Below are 24735 nucleotides of genomic sequence, written 5' to 3'. Positions count from 1 at the left end.
TCCACCTTCTCAATCTTTGTACTAACATAATTACAATAAGTTGTTGCTGCTCTTGAAGATAATCTCTGTTCTTACATCTGGGATAAAGTCTTTCAGTAAAGCTGCTTAAGCGGTAGGGAGGAAAGAACCTTTCCATAAAGTTAAAGTCTTTCCTGATAAAGGTAACTACTCCACCCCTGCTTCCCAATTAGATCTCCTGCCAGCAATAGCATAGACTTGAGCCAGTGCCAAATGTTTTAATGCCATAAGGACTCAGTTGATAAAGTCTGTGCATGGCAAAGAAAAAAAGAGCCAAAGTTCCCAAACTCAAATTTTCCAAGATTTCCATGTGAGATGCAGCCAGGGCACCCTTCATCTAATTGTTACCATGTGTTGCTACAGTCATTGGTACCCTGCAATTCTCTAACACTTCTAGAGATTAGAAATTACAGGAAGTGCTAGCCATTTCAAGATGGAAATTTACTCTAACTGCAGAGACTTTGGTCTTTGTCAAAAAGAAGTACAATAGCAAAGATGGAATAATTGTGAGACTAATATTGTGATCTTTCCAAATAATTACTGAGTAATTATTAGTCAGTTAGCATTCAGTGTTGTACTTCCTTTTTCCATTAATATTTAACATGTGTTTTGCTAGCTTTACTTCCCTTATTGTCATAAATTCTAGATAGGAAAAGTTTATTGTCTTGCTTGGGCACAGAAAGGAAATGCCAGCACTAAATAGTTGTTGGGTATCTGCCTAGTTGAAGCAAAATGGTTTCATAAATCCCTGAGCATAAAAGAGATAATTAATGATTAAGGATTACAAAGTACCCAGACCTTTCAGGAACCTGGAATACCTATATAAATACGAGGAGATGTTTTTCTCTCTTTGACATGATTTTCAGATCTCATTTATGATAGTTTTAGCTTCAGCATCCACCAAACTTTCATCATAGTTGCTAATGAATAATAACATTGACTTATGGAGAAGGAAAAATGAAAGCTGTGTGTCTATTAAATGTTGAATGTCCCTAAATGAGAATTCAGATTGAATGCAGAGACTGTATTGAGTAAGGCCTGTTTCAACTTGCCCACTCAACACTTTGCCTCCCATTTAAAGATATTAGTAGATTTTAATGAAACCTGTAATATTACTCAAGAATATGAGACTCATTTTCAGTTCAACTTATTCTCCTGTTGTCCTAAGGCAAACTAACAGCTAATATAAATTCCCAAATAGTTTGAGGAAGTTAGAGCTCACAGTAGTAGTAATAATATTGATTGCATTAAAAGCAAGAACAAGACTGCTTGCCCATGTTAGCAACCTGAGCAGTCAGAGGCATTAATGGACCATGAAAACTGGAGAGCTGGGGTGACTGTGGGTCAGAGCTAAGGTATATAGACAAGCACAGTGTCAGAGAAATTTTCATCACCTCCACTACACTGGGCCATTTCTCTTGATAGAGCAAGCTCTTAATTTCCCCCCAGTTGTTAATCTGGCACATTTCATGAATATCAGTGTTCACTTTGGAAAATAAAAAAGCAAACAGCCAAAAAAATCCAAGTGTTAAGGGGGAAAGAAAGTCAACAGAGGAAATTACAGTAGCATTTGATACAGTGGCACCTTTTTCTTGAGTCAGACGAGGTGAAGATATTTGAGAGTTTGTGGCTTTGACAGTCTCTTTTTAAGACAGTAGCCAGGGGTCTTAGGAGAGAAAGTGGTAGGCATACACTGCCACCGATTAGCTATGGCCTTTATACACATATGTGTTCACATTTTCAAAACAGGCCTGCTAAAAATATATATGAGAATCAAGTGATTTGAAAGTAAATCCCACTTCCATTCCCCATTGCTTTCACTCCCTGTTTGCCATTTCCTTTCTAACAATTACTGTTTCTGAAGGAATTGGTGTTTCCTGCCCTGGTATAGTTTCTGTTTGTTTTGGATTGTCCATCAGTTGTTAAGATAGTTGCTATGTCTTTTTAGAATCTAGTATATCAAGAATTAAGTATGACACCAGGTTCTTACTTTCTTCTATCTCTCTTATTTTTAGGTAAGTCATCTGATTGGAGTGTCAATTCATTTCATGGAATTTTCCATTTGGTAAAGTATTATTTTTTTTATCAAATGACGTAAACTTTTGTTTTTGTGATTTCTCAGTCTGTATTCGCCCACAACAATGACCTCCATAGTATATTCTGTCTAGGAGGCAAGGAACGAGAGTCACAGAATGAGAGAGAGAGAGAAAGAGAGAAGGTGGCCTAGGACACAAGGGAAAGGACATATAACTAAATATTTTGATATGAAAAAAAAAAAAGGCAACAACAACACTATTGAGGGCACCTGGGTGGCTCAGTAGGTTGAGCAACTGCCTGCAGCTCAGGTCATGATCTTGGAGTCCCAGGATTGAGTCCTGTCCCCACACCCCCAGCATCAGGTACTCAGCAGGGGGGTCTGCTTCTTACTCTGACCTTCCCCCTCTCATGCTTGCTCTCTCTCATTCTCTCTCTCTCTCTCTCTCTCTCAAATAAATAAGTAAAATCTTTTTAAAAAACACTGTTGAGAGAAACTTACATTTCAAAGCTATTTTCATGAATTTTGCCTTTTTGAATTTCAGGAAATAGAAGAGTTATTACAGTAGTCCCCTCTTACCTGTAGTTTCACCTTCTGTGCTTTTAGTTACCTGGGGTCAGCCGCAAGTCCAGAAGCAGATGATCTTCTATCTAACATATTATCAGAAGTAAAGAGCAGCCTAACACTACATCACAATGCCTACATCATTTACCTCACTTTGTCTCATCATGTAGGCATCTTATCATCTCACATCATCACAAGAAGGATGAGTATAGTACAGTAAGATATATTATGAGAGAGACCACATCATATAACTTTTATTACAATATATTGTTATAATTATTCTATTTTATTAATTGTTGAACTCTTATTGAATCTAATTTATAAATTAAACTTTATCATAGGTATGTATCCATGGGGGGCAGTATATATAGGTTCAATACTATCCACAATTTCAGACATCCACTGGGGCTCTTGAACATATCCCCTGTGGATAAGAGGGGACTACTGTATATTTAATTGTATTTCGAAAGGACTGGGCTTACTTACTTACTTGTCAGAGAATCCAACCAAGGTTAGAGTAGTGGCTTTCCAGTTGTATTTGGTGAAAATCTGACATTCCTCAAAAGGTTGCTTTACCTCTTGGGAAAAACCATCGTCAGAGGGAGCTTTTCTTTTGAATTACTGTTTTAAGTCCTCATGTATTTGTTCATTTTGAAACACAGTTATCAAATGGAAGCAAAATACACAATTTTAGAAGTACAAAACCAGGATTCTGTGGCACAGAGATAGTACCAGAGGTTGTAGTCCATAATAATAGAAGATTGAAGCCTCCAAAAGTGAGTATGATGAGAGGGACAAAAGAAGACATCATAACATCACATAACTTTTCCCTGATGTTCTGTATCTTTTCACTAATAAGAAGGATGTCTGTGTTTGGTACACTTTCTGCAAAGGTAGATGAGTCATGAATCCTAGCAATTTGCTTTCCCTTGGGGGAATATTTGTCTTTCCATCAAACCGCACACACATTGATCTATTGATAGATTTGTTGAGTAGAGATTAAGTTAACAAAAAGATATAGCTTAAAATACTCCAACCAGTTAGATGCCGTATCCCTTTGATTCTGCTACTGTGTTATCTCTTCCATCTCCACAGATTTAATTTTTTTTTTTAAGATTTTATTTATTTATTTATTTGACAGAGACACAGCAAGGGAGGGAACACAAGCAGGGAAAGCAGGAGAGGGAGAAGCAGGCTTCCCGTGAAGCGAGGAGCCCAAAACAATGCTCCATCCCAGGGATGGGCAGATGCTTAATGAGTGAGTCACCCAGTTGCCCCTCTACAGTTTTAAAATTTTAAACTAAATACCTTATATTCATAGTTGCAAATCCTGATAAGACCATGGAACATTGCCATTTCTTGTTGCTGACTGAGAAGCTTGACTATTGAATGAAATAGTGATAGAATGACATTGGCATTCTGTTAAAAAACCTTAGTGGCTAAAACAAAGTTCCTTCTACCCAGAGATAGACCCCACATGATAGGTCCAAGAGCATATAGTGTGGGTACAATTTCTATTCTGCAAAGCATTCTGCTTCTGGTTAAGTGAATGAGTGGATGGATGACTTTTTAAATGAGAGTTTTAATATTTTAATATTAGAGATATTTTTAAATGAAGAATTTCCCATTTTAGTAATAATTACCTTGTGCTTGGAAATATATTGTAGAGATACTTTCTCATACTTAGATTCTGATAATTCCCATATTAATAATCATGTAGCTAAATTTTATTTCTTTTAAAAACCTTTGTGAAGGAAATGGTGAGTGGGAAGCAAAGGGGTGACTAGTATCTTTTAACTCAAGTATTCCAAAAATTAAAAATAAATAGAAGTTTTAGGATTTCTAATACTTTCATCTGTCTTTTATATTCTAAAAGGATAAAATATACAAAAATTATTTTTTCCTTTTATATCTTTACACTAGGAAGGAAACTGGTAGACTTAATATGTTGTCAACTATTTGTAAGTTCTGCTATATATGAATTACATAAAAATAAATTAATTTCAGTGCTGTTTTCTTTCTTTCCTCAGAATCTCTCTGGTTTTCTCATTAATATCATTAAAAGAACAAAACCAAACAAAATATTTTTGTATTTCCAAAGAAAAGTCCAGCATTCTAGTATTTTATAACGTTGGAGAAAGTCTGGAGTTTTTCGGTCTTTTGTTCTTTTTTTTTTTTTTTTTTTAAAGATTTTATCCATTCATTTGTTAGAGAGAGAGAGAGTGGGAGAACACAAGCAGGCAGAGGCAGGCAGAGGCAGAGAGAGAAGCAGGCTCCCCACTGAGCAAGGAGCCCGATGTGGGACTCGATCCCAGGACCCCGGGATCATAACCTGAGCCGAAGGCAGCGGCTTAACCAACTGAGCCACCCAGGCGTCCCTTTTGTTCTTTTTTTTTAAAGATTTATTTATTTATTTTAGAGAGCAAGTGGGGATGGGGAAGGGGCAGAAGGAGAGGGAGAGAAAGTCTTAAGCAGACTCCACGGAGCCCCAGGTTAAGACTGGGCTCAATCTCACAACCTGAGCCACCCAAGGTACCCCCAAAATAAGGAGCTTTTTAAAAAATACATGTCACTTAGTAAAGGGTAAGAGCATCTGGAAATAAGAATCCTCCCTAATATTATAAAGACTGGGAGAAGTTCTGATGTTTATGGAAGAATTTAGACTCCCCCACCCCATGCCAAATAAAGTATTTCATACACTCAGTTCAGTTTCAGCTCAGCTAAACTGTCGTCAGAACAGACACATGTCTTTTCCTCAATTATAAAATGAGTTGATATCAAGACTAAGACACCAGTGATGGATTGGTTTCTGGATCCACGAAGCAAATTCTAACAGCAATCTTATTCAAGGCCAATAAGTTTTATTATATAAAATAAGCAGAGACTGTTTGAAGTTAAATAAATAAATATTAGAAAATAAATAAGTAATAGAAAATAGAATGACCATACTTTTTGTTTCTTTTCTAAAATAAGTTCCTTCTAAGTAGTTGAATAATATTTTTTAAATATTCTCAATCTCAGGCTCATTGCTTCTAGAATTCTCATGGTCCTTGATACTGAATACTGTGATTATTGAGGTAAAAAGTTGCCACAGCTATAACTGACATTATAGAAAAGAAAGTGGCTCTTCAATTCTCTGTGCCTTGGTATCCTCTTCTGTTTGCCTCCACTAGACTGAAAGCCCCATGAATTTAGAGACTGACTGGTTTTACTCATTTTTATATCTGTCACTATTGCCATACTGCCTGGTACATAGTAGTTGATCACTTAACATCTGATTAGTTAGAGGAAGTACTGTCAAATGTAAAATCTCAACCATACTTGAGAGTTGTAAGAAATAATGAAATGATGTGTGAATGTCTGTGTGGGTGGATGTGTGTGTGTGTCCCTCAAACATAAATGCTCAAAAATAATGGTTTTTCTAATCTGACTCATGCTAACCAAATTTCTAAGATAGCCCTGTTAATTTGTAATGGATGATATTTTATATCTGATTTGGGAGCTAGAGTTGTTTATATCCTTAGGCCCTCCCTGTTATTGATCATAATATATGTATATATATACAGGGATATACATAAGGCAACTAATTCCAACTCAGAAATTGTTTGAACATGACATGAGAATAAAGGGAATAAAACAGGCTGATACTTCTCTTTTTTCTTCTAAGGTTTCTAACAAATAACACTTCCCTTGGTTATTTTCAGATGCACTAACAAGGTTTTTTATAGCCCAGTTTGCTTTCTCTTAATCTGTGAGATCCCTAACACCTCAAGCCAATCATTATCTGATTTTTGAACATAGTTAATTTACTTCAAATAGATCACCCTGATCACTTTGATTAAGAAGTACCACCTAGGAGAGCCTGGGTGACTGTCAGTTAAGCATCCAACTCTTAATTTCCCTTCAGGTGATGATCTCAGAGTGATGAGATTGAGCACAGCCACCACCACCCCCAGGGTCACTCTCAGCACTCAGTGGGGAGTCTGCTTGAGATTCTCTCTCCCTATGCCCACCCACAATGCACAAATTCACACTCTCTCTCCCAAATAAATAAATAAAGTCTTTTTTTAAATAAATAAAGTCTTTAAAAAAAAAAAGGAAGGAAGGAAGGAAGTGCCACTTGTGCTCATCTTTTTTTTAAAAAGATTATTTGTCTGAGAGACAGGGTTGGGCTCCCTGCTCAGTGGGGAGCTTGCTTCTCCCTCTCCCTACTGCTTCCCCTGCTTGTGCTCTCTCTGTCAAATAAAATTGTGGTGAGCATTTTGTGATGTATAGAAGTGTTGGATCGCTACGTCGTAAACCCGAAACGAACATTATAGGTCAACGTAATTCCATTGTTGTGGTTTGTCTGAAGGCTTTCCCAGCTTGAGGACAGAGAGACAAAGAGAAAGAGAGACAGAGATCACTAGAGGAAGGGGCAGAGGGAGAGAAAGAGAGAGAGCATCCCAAGCAGACTCTCACTGAATGCAGAAGACGACGCAGGGCTTTATCCCATGACCTGGAGAACCGGCGCTGAAACCAAGAGTTAGATGCCCAAGAACTGCGCTACCCAGGTGCTCCAATATACGCATCTTTTTGATATACTAACAGTCTCCCAGCTAGCTTCAGTTTAGATTTGCTTTCTGATCCTGTTTCCTGTTTTGAACTTGAAGTCTACTTTATACTTTGTACCAATGTCTTGTTTTATGGAAAATAGTACCACTGGTGATCAAGAATCACTAATAGGAGGGCTGATGTGATACTTATTTAGTACTGTCTGTTTCCATAAATATGTATTAAATGCATAGCATATGGGCATCCTGAGTTGTGATTCAACAACAGACAACATGAGTCATAATCATTTGTGAGTTGAAAATCAAAATCAGAGGCTCCCCCTGTGTTCTAGAATTCAGTTCTCAGAATTAAAAGGATGAGAATGAGACATAGCCTTTGAAAACCCTGTTATGGTGCCCATCAATGTTTCCCAGTGTGTATTCTGTGGAACACCAATTCTGAGGGTTGTACTATCAGAAGTCAAGTAAATTTAAGAAAAACAATCACTATTCTTTTTTTTTTTTTTTTAAGATTTATTTGGTTATTTTAGAGCATAAGAAGGAGGGGGAGAGGGAGAGGGAGAATTCCAAGAAGACTCCGCACTGAGCACCGAACCGACTCGGGACTCAGTCTTACAACCCTGAGATCATGACCTGAGCCAAAATCAAGAATCAGTCAATTAACCAACTGCACCACCCAGACACCCCAACAGTAATCAGTATTCTTGAAGAGCCACGGTGCAAATAAGATTAATCTGGTAAAAGCTCTAAAGTGTCCTACACAAACAAGTTTAGCTTTGCTGAACTAACTTAATTTAGAATACACTTCAGAGAATAAGAACAGTAATAGCATCTTTAGAAGGTTATAATTCACTTTTATTGTTTTTAATTGTATATGCATTTCCCTTTCTAGACTCTCTGAAATTAAGAATTTTTAATCATTATTCCTCTAATCAATCTTCCTCTGTGCTGTCTCCAGCTCCTGATAAGAAAGATGTATGGAGGGCACCTGGGTGGCTCAGTGGTTAAGCCGCTGCCTTCGGCTCAGGTCATGATCTCAAGGTCCTGGGATCGAGTCCCGCATCGGGCTCTCTGCTCAGCAGGGAGCCTGCTTCCTCCTCTCTCTCTCTGCCTGCCTCTCTGCCTACTTGTGTTCTCTCTGTGTCAAATAAATAAATAAAATCTTTAAAAAAAAATTAAAAAAAATTTAAAAAAAAAAAAAAAGAAAGATGTGTGGAAGAAAGAAGGGGAAATAGTAAGGAAAGTGCGTGTGCGTGTGTGTGTGTGTGTGTGTGTATTAATCTGTCTTGTTTATTTGTCTGTTCCAAACTATTGTGTAGCCCTTATGTATTTTAAAACTTTGTACCAATATGATAAAATGTGTTAATATTTATAGCAAGTTTATGTTACATTACATAATTAAATACACAATATTTTTGATTCTATAACTAGTGAAGATGATTACTTGAAAAAGTAAGTATGGCCTATAGTTAATGGAGTTAAAATCTGTCTTGGAAGAACTTTTTTATTTTACTTTAAATTATATATGTAAATTACAATTTTTCTATCATATTTCCACATTTTGTTATTAAGTTTATAAGTTTAAAGATTACACTCAGAAAAATATGTTATGAAAATATTTGTACTAGAGGAAAACCTCCACTCTTTAGAATTCTCTGAATGGTGATTTTAGATAATAAAATATTCTCAACACTTGGAAGTTATTCCCCAATCATAAGCTACATAAGCTACAAAACTTTAAAAGTATATATTTGGTGAAAATTTTTCTAAAATATTTCCATTTCTTTTCTTTAAAAGAACATATGTTGACCATAATTTAAACTTTTTTCAGTGACCCAAGGTCATCGTTCAGTCCACTTCATTTCAGTAAATATTTGTTTAGCACCTCTTGTATGTGATGATCCTCCCAGGCCCTTTTGGATACTTCAGTCTGTCTACCACTATACTAAACAGCTGCTGAATGCTGTGTTTGAGGCTCTTGGGTTATCTTTTTATACTTTTTCTAATTTCCTAGCTGTGAAGACTGACAGACTTCTATGAGGGTGCCCCATTCAACCTCCCTCCTAGAAGTGGTGCTTCTGATCTTCTGTGAGCAGGAAATTAAAATACCCAGCCCTATGGATATGCATTGAAATAAGAAGAGTACACTAGGAATCTCTTTAATATGTGAAGTACATAAAATTTGTACATTTGGCTGCTCAAGAGTCCTTTTTATCCTTTTACTTGTTTCTGAAATCTCTTGAATTGTCCTAACATTTTAGATATGTGAAACGTTGCTATAAACTCATCAAGCAGACTTTTTTTTATCCCTTTGCTTAGTAGTTCTTCTCGAAGCAGATTCAGATTTTATGACACCACGGTCTATGTTATCCACTGACCAAGTGAGAATTAGTTTTGTCTAAAATATTAATCCAGAAATCTCCATTTAATTATAGTCCACAGCTTCCTTATGAGCCATTTTGTATTTGCCTGAGACTTGGTTTAATTTTGACCTATAACGAGTTTTTATTAGTTTTTTAGTTTTTCAAATTCACGGTTTGTGCGTGTATATATATATATATATACACCATATGGTATATTATGGTGTGTATGTGTGTGTGTGTGTGTGTGTGTGTATATATAATATATATTATATATATCATAAAACTTTTTTTAGTTTTTATTTAAATTGTAGTTAATACATATAGTAAAATTGCTTTCATACCATAAAATTGTTAATAAAAGACTTCTATACCAGGCTCATTTTTATTTTCTCCTTTGTCAAAATGATGTGTTCTAAAGATGTCTTATCACTAAAAATCAGTATTTACAATGGTTAAATTATGGCTCTATCTAACTTTCAATTTAGCCAAAAATGAATTGAGTGCTGGAGAGACCCACTGTGTACATTATACAGACCTGCAAGAATTAATGTGTTAGAACAGTAAAGCTGGATGACATTTTTAGCACCTCCTAATGACCAATGTTAATCATACCTGTACTACAACTACCTCTCCCATTATTAGTAACTGTTAGTTAGCTCATCACATCCTTTCAACTCTGTGTCCTATTTATGTGTTCTAAATCTACTTGTCACCACCGTACCAAATAAGAAAAAGAAGCAGCACCATAGTAATCAAAGAATGAAATTCCTCTGTATGTACTTTGTATTACCAGCAGCATGCATATTGAGATCATTTTTGAAGAGTCAGTTAATGAAGAAACTTGAGAATCCTTGGGTTATCTGCCACTTCAAATTAAATTGTGATATTCTGGTCTCCTTAAAGGCGGTAGCAGATCTTTTTTTCTCTAAAACTGTTTCTAGGATTCTAGAGTAAAGCTACTGACTATCTTTTCATCCCTTTTCTATTTAAAAGTCTTCTATTTTAAAACTATATATAAATGTAAGCTGATGTGTATTTTCATGAGTGTGATTCACTCTGTAATCTTTCTTTCAAGCTGTTATCACAACATTAAGGAGTAAGAATTTTCCTTATGTTGTCATCTAACTTCATGGGTTACTTTCATTTGATTTTCTTCTTTTTAGTTATTCACTTAGAATTTAATGGAAGAGAATTCTGGAAAGCTGCAGTGGTTCTTTGTTTTTTAGAGGAAATGACTAACATGAGATTGAGGACAAGAGTGTGGAATAAGGAAACTGGCTTGAAATCTCTATATATTTTATGACATTTTATGTTCTGAGTAATATCTCTGACTCAGTAGTCATCCTGGGTATTAGCCATGCAAGTTTTCTTATTCCCTGGAAGGCCTTACTATAATCAAGAATTTTGCTAGCATATCATATACCTTGTAATCTTATTTTATAAAATTTTGTGGCATGTAATGTCTTCATTTCCCTGCAAACCTTTAAAACCCTTGTATCCTCATTTATTTTATTACTCTGACACTTTCTATTTCATATCATTCTTTGTGATTCACTTTCCTCTTCTGCAAATAAATCATTTGCAGTTACCCTAAAAACTGGATTCTGTCACTTATGGTCTAGTGCTGTGGTTTCTTAGTAGAAGACAAGTTTATAGCCAGAAGCTGTAAGTTCCCCAAGTTCAAAATCTGTACAAGTTTACAGTAGAAAACCAAAATATCCCCTCTATAATCACTGAACTTCCAAAAGACGATAGATGCCAGAGGCATAGAAACAGAATCAATCCATCAGGCTCTGGGTGGTTTGAAGGTCTGAAATAGATCATGTGAGACCCAGCATTACTTTGGCCATTCTTATTTGAGGGCTACAGATACGGTGGTATCTTTTGCCAAAACCTAAAGACCTAAAAATATAAATTAACCAGAAGGTAGCATTTCCTTTTTTTTTTTTTTTTTTTTAAAGATCCATCTATTTATTTATTTTAGAGAGGGAGAGATAATGAGCTGGGGGAGGGGGAAAGGGAGAAGGAGAGAGAGAATCTGTAAGCAGTCTCCTGGTTGAGTGCAGAGACAGGCTGCGTTAGATCTCTGACCCTGAGATCGTGACATGAGCTAAAACTAAGTGGTCACTCAACCAGCTGAGCCACCAGGTACCTCAGAAGGTAGCCTTTCTGACCTTACTCTCATCAGAAGGAACAGTAGGTTAAAAATTAATAATGACTGATAACATTTTTTCAAATAGTCTTACATTTTTTAATCATTTATCTTTAATTATTGAATTTAAAGTTTACCAAGCCAGGAAACATACTGCTATATACTTAATACTAAGAACTATTTTAGGGGAGCCTGTCTGGCTCAGTCCGCAGAGCATGCAACACTTGATCTCAAGGTCATGCGTTCAAACCCCACATTGGGTATAGAGATGACTTAAAATACCATCTTTAAAAAAAAAAAAAAAAAAACTATTTTGATCTTTCTTCATTGCCTAGACCTCAAATCCCACAGCACGTTTCTCCAGTTTACTGTTCTCACCTACAAAATTGGAGAACATGGTCATTCCAGTGTCACTGCTGTTCTAGGCATCAAATAAAAATTTAAAAGAACTCGAGTTTCTGGTGACACACTCTAGAACTCTCATTATACATAATAAGCTCATTCTTTGGAGTTGCTATGAAATGATACTTAGGTTTTTGTGTCCTCAACTACGTTCTTCTTGGTCGATTGTTTCCTTCAACTTAGGCATCATTACCATCTTCACTCCAAGAAGTAAGCTAATGGTACACAGGATTATGCAAAAAGCTCCAGGAGACAAGGAGCTCTTTCCCAAATTTCAAAATTGCCTTATTGGAGAGAAAATTTCTATAATTTTTTTTTCATAGAATCTAAGTGTCAGAAAGAACAAAGAAGAAGGAGAAGAGCTCTTGAGCTCTTGAGTTTGAAGCAAGATCTGCATTATGACCCCATTTAGAAAAGTGCTGGCCCTTCATAAAGCAGTGCTTTGAACAAATTAGTAAATTTTACAACAAGTATATTGGATGCTAGTATTTTTTAAATCTCAGAATAGACATGAAGATAATTCAATAGGACCAATGACTTTCAGTTTAAAGAAAGAATGATGCTTTATGAAACTCTGATCTTTTTTTTTTTTTCAATTTTTTATTTTTTATAAACATATATTTCTATCCCCAGGGGTACAGGTCTGTGAATCGCCAAGTTTACACATTTCACAGTACTCACCATAGCACATACCCTCCCCAGTGTCCATAACCCCACCCCCCTTCTCCCAACCCCCCTCCCCCCAACAACCCTCAGTTTGTTTTGTGAGATTAAGAGTCACTTATGGTTCGTCTCCCTCCCAATCCCATCTTGTTTCATTTATTCTTCTCCTACCTCCTTGACCCCCCTGTTGCATCACCACTTCCTCATAAAAGGGAGATCATGATAGTTGTCTTTCTCTGCTTGGCTTATTTCGCTAAGCGTGATACCCTCTGGTTCCATCCATGTCGTTGCAAATGTCAAGATTTCATATCTTTTGATGGCTGCATAGTATTCCGTTGTGTATATATATCACATCTTCTTTATCCATTCATCTGTGGATGGACATCTAGGTTCTTTCCATAGTTTGGCTATTGTAGACATTGCTGCTATAAACATTCGGGTGCATGTGCCTCTTTGGATCACTACGTTTGTATCTTTAGTGTAAATACCCAGTAGTGCAATTGCTGGGTCATAGGGTAGTTCTATTTTCAACATTTTGAGGAACCTCCATGCTGTTTTCCAGAGTGATTGCACCAGCTTGCATTTCCACCAACAATGTAGGAAGGTTCCCCTTTCTCTGCATCCTCACCAGCATCTGTCTTTTCCTGACTTGTTAATTTTAGCCATTCTCACTGGTGTGAGGTGATATCTCATTGTGGTTTTGATTTGTATTTCCCTGATGCCGAGTGATGTGGAGCACTTTTTCATGTGTCTGTTGGCCATTTAGATGTCTTCTTTGCAGAAATGTCTGTTCATGTCTTCTGCCCATTTCTTGATTGGATTATTTATTCTTTGGGTGTTGAGTTTGCTAAGTTCTTTATAGATTTTGGACACTAGCCCTTTATCTGATATGTTGTTAACTGTTTCCTTTGCTGTGCAAAAGCTTTTGATCTTGATGAAATCCCAATAGTTCATTTTTGCCCTTGCTTCCCTTGCCTTTGCTGATGTTCCTAGGAAGATGTTCTTCCTGGTTCAGTTGTGGTAGTTTATATGTCTCTAGGAATGCATCCATTTCTTTCAGATTGTCAAATTTGTTGGCATAGAGTTGCTCATAGTATGTTCTTATAATTGTTTGTATTTCTTTGGTGTTAGTTGTAATCTCTCCTCTTTCATTCATGATTTTATTTATTTGGGTCCTTTCTTTTTTCTTTTTGATAAGTCTGGCCAGGGGTTTATCAATCTTATTAATTCTTTCAAAGAACCAGCTCCTAGTTTTGTTGATTTGTCCTATTGCTTTTTTGGTTTCTATTTCATTGATTTCTGCTCTGATCTTTATGATTTCTCTTCTCCTGCTGGGCTTAGGGTTTCTTTTTTGTTCTTTCTTCAGCTCCTTTAGGTGTAGGGTTAGGTTGTGTGCTTGAGACGTTTCTTATTTCTTGAGAAAGGCTTGTACCACTATATATTTTCCTCTCAGGACTGCCTTTGCTGTGTCCCACAGATTTTGAACCATTGTGTTTTCATTATCATTTGTCTCCATGAATTTTTTCAGTTATTCTTTAATATCCTGGTTGACCCATTCATTCTTTAGAAGGATGCTGTTTAGTCTCCATGTATTTGGGTTCTTTCCAAAATTTCCTCTTGTTATTGAGTTTTTTTTTTTTTAAGATTTTATTTATTTATTTGACAGAGAGAAATCACAAGTAGATGGAGAGGCAGGCAGAGAGAGAGAGGGAGGGAAGCAGGCTCCCTGCCGAGCAGAGAGCCCGATGCGGGACTCGATCCCAGGACCCTGAGATCATGACATGAGCCGAAGGCAGCGGCCTAACCCACTGAGCCACCCAGGCGCCCCTTGTTATTGAGTTTTAACATCAGAGCATTGTGGTCTGAAAATATGCAAGAAATGATCCCAATCTTTTTATACCGGTTGAGACCTGATTTAGGACCCAGGATGTGATCTATTCTGAAGAATGTTCCATGTGCACTGGAGAAGAATGTGTATTCTTTTGCTTTGGGATGAAATGTTCTGAATATATCTGTGATGTCCATCTGGTCCAGTGTGTCATTTAAGGCTTTTATTTCCTTGTTGATCTTTTGCTTGGATGATCTGTCCATTTCAGAGAAGGGAGTGTTAAAGTCCCCTACTATTATTGTATTATTGTTGATGTGTTTCTTTGATTTTGTTATTTATTGGTTTATATAGTCGGCTACTCCCACGTTAGGGGTATAGATATTTAAAATTGTTAGATCTTCTTGTTGGACAGATCCTTTGAGTATGATACAGTGTCCTTCCTCATCTCTTATTATAGTCTTTGGCTTAAAATCTAATTGATCTGATATAAGGATTGCCACCCCTGCTTTCTTCTGATGTCTATTAGCATGGTAAATTCTTTTCCACCCCCTCACTTTAAATCTGGAGGTGTCTTCGGGCTTAAAATGAGTTTCTTGGAGGCAACATATAGATGGGTTTTGTTTTTTAATCCATTCTGATATCCTGTGTCTTTTGATTAGGGCATTTAGCCCATTAACATTCAGGGTAACTATTCAGAGATGTGACTTTAGTGCCATTGTATTGCCTATCAGGTGACTGTTACTGTATATTGTCTCTGTTCATTTCTGATCTACTACTTTTAGGCTCTATCTTTGGATCGCTTCACGAATTTGTGTGCCATCCTTGCACAGGGGCCATGCTAATCTTCTCTGTATTGTTCCAATTTTTAATATATGTGCTGCCGAAGTGAGCACGAAACTCTGATCTTTTTAACAGAGAACGAAAAATAGCTTGGTTGCTAGATGTGTGTGTGTGTGTGTGTATGTGTGTGTGTGTGTACATGTGTCTGAGAGAGAATGAAAGAGGAAGAGAGAAAAGGAAGGCAAAGACACAAGACAGACATAGTTACACTAATCTTTTTCCCACAAAGAACTTTTGATTGCTTGGAAATGAAATATATAATAAAATTCTCATAGGGATTTTAAATAAAGATAGAAAAGAAGACAGGGGAAAAGAATAGCATTAGAATAAGTTTGGGTCTCTCAGGGATCCTACAGATCTTTTGATTCAGGTGCAGTAGCAGTAGCATTAAAAGCAGAGTCAAGGCACAGGTCTGTTGTAAGAAAAGAGCAAATCTTCCATTGGTCCTCCCATCCATTGCCATCTCATACTGAACCAGTGCAGAGTCTTTTGTCAGCCCTTGGGCTGAACATGGCCTTTGCATTCATTCTAGTTCCCCTGGCTTTGCCTACATGCCTATGGCATGGCGTTCCCAGTGTTCATTCCTCTGCTGTGGAAAGGCCTATTATTCAAGAGTTGTACATCCCATTAAAGGAATAGCATTGAGCATGATTTTTGAAACCCCGCATATGCATTTTGTATTGGGGCTTGATTATCCAAGAGGCCTTCAAAATATCATTGTCAGTTTATTATTCTGTTGAATTCACAGGTGCTTCCATAGAATGAACTCAGGTGAAAGACACCCAGAAACTGACTAAGCAAGGATGAAAGGAAAATGAAAGAAATTCCATTCCGTGTGACTCAGGGATGATAGGCAGAAAATCTATTATAAATTCTATTCTAGATCTATATAATCTATATAATGTATATAAATATATTATATATTTATTAATTGTTTATTAATTATTATATATTTATTATTATAATATATATCTATATAATCTGTTCATCATTTATTTCCGTCATTTGTTGCCATTGTTATTTTCCCCTGCCCAGTTATTACTTTTAGTAATATTTCTTCAGAACTATTAGTGTGTAAGCCTGAAGAGGCAGAGAATCGAGGTTGCTACACCAGAGTCTGAGAAAATTCAAAGTTTTGAACTGAGGGCCCACCTCTGAGCTCATGTTTTTTCATTACACTATTTGGCTGAAGATCTGATAACTAGATGCGCTGTAACTATTGCAAAGACAGTGTAATCTCTTGCTTCCTAGATTTTCACTGGTATTTTTACGTGTTGTTTAGAGTAGCCATACCCTTCCATGAGTTTTGGGTGTTTTAGCTATTTGGGGAAAAGACGAGGGGGAAAGAAAGGAATTGGTGGTAGAGAGATGGTGCCTGAAAATGGAAAGGTCACAGATGAAAGTGGAGTATGTGTTACCTTCTGGCTCAGGCCGGGTGGTTGGGTGTGGATGTCATGTATGTCCCAGTGCAGTCACCCTTGCAGTGGTAATTCTCTCAGTTTAGCCACCACGGAGTATTGTTCCTTGTTTTTCTATAGTGCTTGTCAAAATGCTATGACAACAGGCTGGTTTTATGAAAACAGAGCCTGGCTCTCAAGAGACAGTGTGTCTGAAAGTCAAACATGGATGGCAGCCATTGGCACGCAAAGGAGTCAGAAACCACAGATTGTTTTCTCGTTGGATGAACAGCTTGAAGCAACGTAAAGTTAATTGAAGAATTCCTTGAAAGTGAAGTCAGACTGAAAGAAATGCTCTAAGTCTATAATTTACTAAATGTGAAAGGTCTGTAAGTGGTAGTGAGACAAAGAGTTTAAGGGGAAAAGAGAGCATTTTTGTAAACATATCTGGCTTGTATTATTGCCTAGGCAGTTTTAATTATTTGTTCTAATAATGTAGATCTGCAGAAGAATCTTTAATTAGGTAAAGCTTGATTTATGGAGTTGGCCTCATATAAACCATGAGGTCATGGTGTGCTGCAGAAAATTACAGGCCTGGTCTTGCCATTGAAAACTATTATTTCTACCTAGGACTATTCACGTTCTGCATGTCTTACTCTCACGAAACCAGATCATCCTGTGTTCTCATTCTCAATGTCTTTTGCCCAGGTAAATCCAACATACACTATTACTCATTAAGTAATTTATCAAATATATATATAAAAAAACTGAGGAAGCAAATGCAGAATTTAACTACTAACTCTAGTAGTTGAAGAGATGTTTACTTCTTGAGAGCTTAGAGACCAACCTGTGATCCAGAAATGGATTCATTCTCCCTTCAGCTGGCAGACTGGCAGGGACATGTGAGACTGTCAAAAGTGATATCTGTGTGTCTGTAGGCCTGTCCTTCCCACAAACCTAACCCCATCCTCCACTTTTCCTCTCCTTCCCTAGCCTCTCCTGGGAAGTACTTTTGTTGTCATCAATGCCTGTTTCATCTGGCTTTAAATAAGAGATGGGAGCCTCTACAACATTTCGCTGTGGTTCTTACTTCCCTCCCATTGCAGTAGAAACTTTGATGTAGGACCAAGGCCTTTTCTTTGATTATAGGTCTGCTGATTTTAATTTCCTAATATTTTTCTTGCATTGATTATACCTTAATGATTGCATTTTCTAGGTTCCCTATTTCAATTTTGCTAAAGTAGAAATAAGATTTAAGAAGGAATCCTTCTAGATTTAACAATTTATTTTCTATTCTTTTAGATTTGTCTAACCCATATTTGCCTTGATAGCTATTTATTTATTTATTTATTTTAATTTATTTGACAGAGATAGAGACAGTGAGAGATGGAACACAAGCAGGGGGAGTGGGAGAGGGAGAAGCAGACTTCCCACTGAGCGGGGAGCCCAATGTGGGGCTCCATCCCAGGACTCTGTGATCATGACCTGAGCCAAAGGCATATGCTTAATGACTGAGCCAGCCAGGCACCCTTGATAGCTATTTTAAATGATATGCTTTTATCAGGTCTTCTCAAAGTGTTAGTGTTTTTGCATAAAAACAACTCCTGCCTTCACTGTCATATTTCATCACGTTACCTAATATTTGATTAAATTATATAATTACAATAACAAATCCAACAGGCATAAACAGGTTTGGGAATAAATGTAATTGTTGAAACAGTTGGAAGAAATGCATGGGGCATACTAGAGAATAGCCTCGTAGTCTCCAGGATTCAGTATATATGGGCTCAGTCCTGAGTTAAACAAAGGGACAGAACTGGGTAAGGGGAGTTCAGTTATGAAAAAGTCTGACTCTGTACTCTCCACATTTTCTTCATTTTACAGGTGAGACCCAAGGTGGTTACATGACTTGCCCAAGGTTGTCAAACTAGTTGGAGCCTGGGTGTCCTGACTTTCTCAAGCCTCAAGCATATGCCTTTTCCCATGGTACCAAAGGAGGACTGATACCCTGATCCTTTATGAATGCAGGTTTATAGAGTGTCCTTTGATTTATTACCACAAAGTATATGTCTTGATGCTTACTTTACCCATAGTTTTTATGTTACTGATTAACTGATTACTGATTTTTAAGGGGAGCCTGGGTGGCTCAGTGGGTTAAAGCCTCTGATTTAAATAAAATCTTAAAAAAAAATTTTAATTCTCCTTGATATCAAAACTGATCCTTCTTTTTTTTTTTTTTTTAAGATTTTATTTATTTTTATTTGACAGACAGAGATTACAAGTAGGCAGAGAGGCAGGCGGGGAGAGAGAGAGAGGAGGAAGCAGGCTCCCTGCTGAGTAGAGAGCCCGATGCGGGCCTCAATCCCAGGACCCTGAGATCATGACATGAGCCGAAGGCAGCGGCTTAACCCACTGAGCCACCCAGGCGCCCTGATCCTTCTTTATTATAGGGAGTTAATCCAGGTCAAAAAATTTATCAATTTTTTCTTTAAATGACCGTAACTAATAAGAGAAAGAGATTGCATGGAAGAATTTTTCAGTAGGGCTTGTCCCCCTTAACAATCTATAGCCCCATACTGTTCATAGCTGCTCTTATCCATCTAAAAGCAAATTTTTAAAGGGTGTTAGCCTCAGGGGCACCTGGGTGCCTCAGTTGGTTAAGCATATGCCTTCAGCTCAGGTCCTGGTCCTCATGGGATCAAACCCCACATCAGTCTCCCTGCTTGACGAACCTGCTTCTTCCTTGCCCTCAGCTACTCCCCCTGCTTGTGCTCTGTCACTCTCTCTCTGTCAAATAAATAAATAAAATCTTAAAAAAAAAAAAGAACATTTAAAGGGTGTAGACCTCAGAGAAAGCTGCTTGCGGCAGCACTGTAAGGTTTATATTTATATGTTCTCTTTCACAAAGCATATGTGCTGACTTTCCTAATATCAGATGGAAAGACTTTTTTAAAAATCACTTTCCTTTTCCTGCCCCTTTCTTCCAATGTTTACCTCTTGCCCCACCCCCTTTCGGAAAACATTTGATGTTGCCTAGAGTCAAAATGTACCTACACCTGGGCAGTTAAAAATAAAATCAAAACCATTAGGATGAATATGAAGGAAAATGCTGTACTCAAATACGGAGGTAAAAATGGTTTTGTTATAATTAAAAATTGTATTGAACCGAACTTCCTCATAGACAAAACAAAACAAGATATTTAGGGGTACATTGTTTTGTTTTTTGCTGAAGGGAAACATCATGTCTTTCACAGGGACATTTCTACCAAGCACTTCATTATAAGCCAATAACCCTTATGTAAATGAAACTGAATAACCACCTAGAGCAGGATATTTGTTCATACATAGATCTGGAGAAACCATACTATAGTTTAACTCCATTCTTTGTTGATGGGGAACGGAAGTCCAAAGAAGATAAGCAATTTACCAGCCAACAAGCTCGTTGGTGATATTAGCAGCCTGGAACCAATGTCCCTTCATACTGACCGGGGTCCCAGAGCACTGTTGTATAGAAATCAGGTCCAGTCAGATATGGTCCAGTACCATACTTTATTATTGGGCAGTGGGGACATGGACTGTCAAGTGAGTGGGATTCAGATTTGATGAAGTCAGAATATGCAGAAGAGGGTTTTTTCTTTAAGGGCTTCTCTTTCCACTACGAAGGAAGACAGAGGGTGGACCTCTGTCACAGGTTCTTGTTAAATCCCTGTGGATTTGACAAGGAGAAAACTTGAATAATAGGTGCTCTCTTTATACCTGTTTTAAAATAAATACTTTATCAAAACCTTTCCTTTCTTTTGTCAGAATTAGTAGCAAGGTATGTTGTATCATAAGACAGTGAATTTATCAGAGAACTTCGGGCAGGGGTCAAGCTGTAAGCTGGCTGTTTATTGCCCAAAAGGCCAGGTCTAAGACAATAGGGAGAGTGCTCCAAAGGGGGCATTTGCTTCCCAGCTCCAGCTGATTTTTGTCTTGTGAAAAATACAAGTATACATTGGACCATCTAGTGTTCTAGTGTTTGCTGAAAGGGAAACATATCAGGTCTTTCACAGGGACATTATTACCAAGCATTTCATTATAAACCAATAACCTTCTTCTAGTGTTTTGAGAGAAGCTGGAAGTCTGGATTATTAAGTCCCCTGATCTTAAATGCTGGCAACTTCCTTCTTACACATGCTCAAGCCAGAAACCTTGGAGTTGATTCCTCTCTTGACTCTCCTTGACTCCTCTCTTCCTTTCAAAACCTACATTTAATCTATCTGGAAATCCTGTTGGGTGTACCCTCAATATATATTCATAATCTGATCACTTCTTACAGATCTCTGTTGTACTACTATAGCCCAAACCACCATTATCTCTTTCCAGGATTATTGCAATAGCCTCCCAGTTGGTCTCCCTTCTATGCATTCCTTCCCATAGTTGGAGAGATATTATTGAAGCATAAGTCAGGTCTTGTTGCTTTTCTTTTCATAACCATCAAGAGGCTTCCCATCTCACTTAGCAAGGTCGGAAGTCCTACCAATGCTCCATGAGGCTCTCTAACCTCACCTCTGCAGCCACAGTTGGCCTCCTGTCTTTTCCTTAGATAAACCTGCTCATTTCTTCATCATGACATTTGCCTTTGCTCTTCCCTTGCTGGGAATGGTTTTCCCCAGGTATCTCCATGGCCCAGTCAGCTCCTCTAATCCCTTGCTCAAATGTCATCTACTCCATAGGCCTTCCTCGGCCACAGTATCTAAACTTGAAGCCACACACACACACACCTTCCCTCTCTACTTCTCGACCTTACTTTATCTTTAGTACATATCATGATCTCATATACTATGTATTTTCTTCTTTGTTACCTGTTTTCCATATTAAAATACAGTTTCCAAAAGGGTAAGGACTTTTTTTTTGTATATTTGTTCATTGTTGTATACTTAGAATCTAGAAATGTGTCTCACACATAGTGGGTGCTCAGTAAATGCTTGATGAATGAATGAATCTAAAAAACCAATTTCATCAACTCTAGGCCAAACAAAACTCTTGCTTTCTCCACAAAGCAGTGTTTAGAGTTAGACAAGCAATAAATAAGAGGGAAAAGCTTATGTGAAGACACTCAGGTGGAAAAAAACCTTTGTGCTTTGGAAGAGAACAAATGAAAAAAACTAGAGAAATGGGAGCAAGTGGTAAGAAAAGACATTGGAGAGGTAGGCAGGGCCAAAAATTGTAGAACAAGGTAAGGAATTTGGATGTTATTGTTAAAATCCAATGGAAGACTCAGAAGTCATTACTATGAACTATATATAGTGATAATTTTTTTAATTTTTTATTTTTTCTAAACATATATTTTTATCCCCAGGGGTACAGGTCTGTGAATCACCAGGTTTACACACTTCACAGCACTCACCAAAGCACATACCCTCCCCAATGTCCATAATACCACCCCCTTCTCCCTAACCCCCTCCCCCCAGCAACCCTCAGTTTGTTTTGTGAGATTAAGAGTCACTTATGGTTCGTCTCCCTCCCAATCCCATCTTGTTTCATTTATTCTTCTCCTACCCACTTAAGCCCCCATGTTGCATCACTACTTCCTCATATCAGGGAGATCATATGATAGTTGTCTTTCTCTGCTTAATTTATTTCACTAAGCATGATACGCTCTAGTTCCATCCATGTTGTCGCAAATGGCAAGATTTCATTTCTTTTGATGGCTGCATAGTATTCCATTGTGTATATATACCACATCTTCTTGATCCATTCATCTGTTGATGGACATCTAGGTTCTTTCCATAGTTTGGCTATTGTGGACATTGCTGCTATAAACATTCGGGTGCAAGTGCCCCTTTGGATCACTACGTTTGTGTCTTTAGGGTAAATACCCAGTAGTGCAATTGCTGGGTCATAGGGCAGTTCTACTTTCAACATTTTGAGGAACCTCCATGCTGTTTTCCAGAGTGGCTGCACCAGCTTGCATTCCCACCAACAGTGGAGGAGGGTTCCCCTTTCTCCGCATCCTCGCCAGCATCTGTCATTTCCTGACTTGTTGATTTGTGATAATTTTTAATATAACTTTTTACTCAAGTATGACACATATACATCCTGGGGATGTTTTCAAGTAAATGTGTCAATTATTAGTGGTTATTTCAGCACCCAGACAGCCTTCCTTTTATTTAAAAAAAGTTGGGGGGGACTTAAATGACTGAAAAAACTAGTTTATTTTCACATTTATAACAAAAATGTGAAAATTTATTTTAAAAAATCTGACTAAAGGGGTACCTAGGTTCAAGCCCTGCATCAGGCTTCCCACTCAGCAGGGAATCTGCGTGTCCCTTTCCCCCTCCCCCTTCTCATGCTCTCTCTCTGTCTCTCAAATAAATAAACAAAATATTTAAATAAATAAAAATATCTTAGTAAAATAACTAAATGTATTTATTTGTATAGAAAATAAGTTTTGTTTTAGTTAACACTAGATTTTGGTTATGATTGTTCAATAAAGTAATGCTTCCCAGGCACAGTCTTTTTAATGGTATCTACTTTAGTTAAATACATTAAATGCTAAATGGTCATTCATTTTACTGTTGTATTTGCAACTTCGCCAAGTTACTTTCACTTTGAAATATATAGCATTTTGCTTCTAAAAAATAATTATATGTACTTACACTATACCAAATGTACATTAATTGCAGTTTTTATAAAAGGTATAACTTGTCCTTGAGCTCATGGTTTATTGGGCCTGTGTATTCTAATCATAAAAAAGGGATCAAATATTGAGCAGTTTACTAACATTCTATAGAAGATAGAACAAGGCTCTTTTAGTTCAGCATACGAGAACAGTAAAACATTATTGAAGTTGTTTTGTTTTGTTTTAACTTTGGAACTGCACAAGCCAAACTGAGGGATTTTGTAGCTTGACCTTTGCCATCTGGTGACTAAAAAGGCAGATTCTGGGATGTGATAACATTGGAGATATGAAGAATCCAAGCAGATTCAAGCTATAGGTAATCTGGAAAGCTGACGGAAAAACTGTGTTAGGACTAAGTTTAGAAAGTCATGAAACGTTCACAGCCCACTGTGACATAAGTGAGAACTGTATGAAGAAAAATTTAAGAGCTCTTTGTAGCCTTCTCACAACTGATTTAGTAGCATTAATGGAAATTACAGAATTAGAAAAATTCAGAACTAGAAAGGACCATAGAGCCTCTCTTTTACAGATGAGGAAACTGAGGTCCAGAAGGTACCAAAGACTTGCTCAGTGTCACATAGATAGAGTTAATGTAGGACTGAGGTTGGGATTTGGAGCTTTTATTTTCTTGCTCAGTATTCTTTTCCATACTTTCTTGGGCATTTTTTGACCATATAGTCACTGGAGTTGTACCATAATAGAATGAGCTGGCTTAGGTGAAGAAGGGGAACACACTGCCACCAGAAGTGAGTGATCAGGCAAAACCTGGAAAATGGCTACCTGGCATGCATGCTGGTTTTCCTCAAAAAGGAAACTTGTACGCTAAGAGCTTTTGCAACTCTAATTTTAATAAATTTAGATGCTTTACATCGTAGTAGGTAATTATTTGTCCTCTCTACTTATAAAAATTATTGTTCATTCTAATTCATGCTTGTGTTATCCACTCTAGTCTTTTCTCAGAACCTGTCTTCCCTTTGACGGCACCTGTTCCGAAGTTGCTTAGTAATACAGTATGACCAGAGAGCAAGCCAAGACTCTGAGCTCTATTCACCACTTGGAATGATGAGTAATCACTGTACCCATAACTAATTTAAGCTTCTACATTTGACAGAAACCCAATAACTGATTTTCCTTTGCCACACGAATACAAACTAGCCACATAGTTAGTGAAGGGAAGATCCATAGCATTGAAATTAGCTTTCCTATTGTGCAGCAAGGACTTGGAATGGTAAAAGCAGTTGGTCACTTGTAACCCA

The 24735-nt window shown here is 37.3% G+C and overlaps 1 protein-coding gene and 1 non-coding gene across 6 annotated transcripts in view; one reads left to right on the top strand and one right to left on the bottom strand.

Annotated features, from left to right (window-relative positions):
* CMSS1 (cms1 ribosomal small subunit homolog) overlaps window positions 1-24735 on the top strand; it is a 383625-nt gene that overhangs the window by 203590 nt on the left and 155300 nt on the right. The window contains exons 2-3 of one of the 5 annotated variants that reach the window (XM_059164363.1): window positions 17446-17523; window positions 18700-18843. The exons of 3 other annotated variants lie outside the window; for them this stretch is intronic. In XM_059164363.1, coding sequence (XP_059020346.1) covers window positions 18834-18843 — 10 coding nt within the window. In that variant the 5' untranslated portion in view covers window positions 17446-17523; window positions 18700-18833. The remainder of the gene's footprint in view (window positions 1-17445; window positions 17524-18699; window positions 18844-24735) is intronic. One more of the 5 variants, XM_059164364.1, reaches the window with a different exon arrangement.
* On the bottom strand, window positions 15364-15471 carry LOC131826142 (U6 spliceosomal RNA). Its single transcript, XR_009351438.1, has one exon. It is a non-coding gene; the product is annotated as a U6 spliceosomal RNA (small nuclear RNA).

This window comes from Mustela lutreola, chromosome 2 (genome assembly GCF_030435805.1).
Source record: "Mustela lutreola isolate mMusLut2 chromosome 2, mMusLut2.pri, whole genome shotgun sequence".
NCBI classification, from domain to species: Eukaryota; Metazoa; Chordata; class Mammalia; order Carnivora; family Mustelidae; genus Mustela; species Mustela lutreola.
This window is presented reverse-complemented; position numbering and strand designations above follow the sequence as displayed.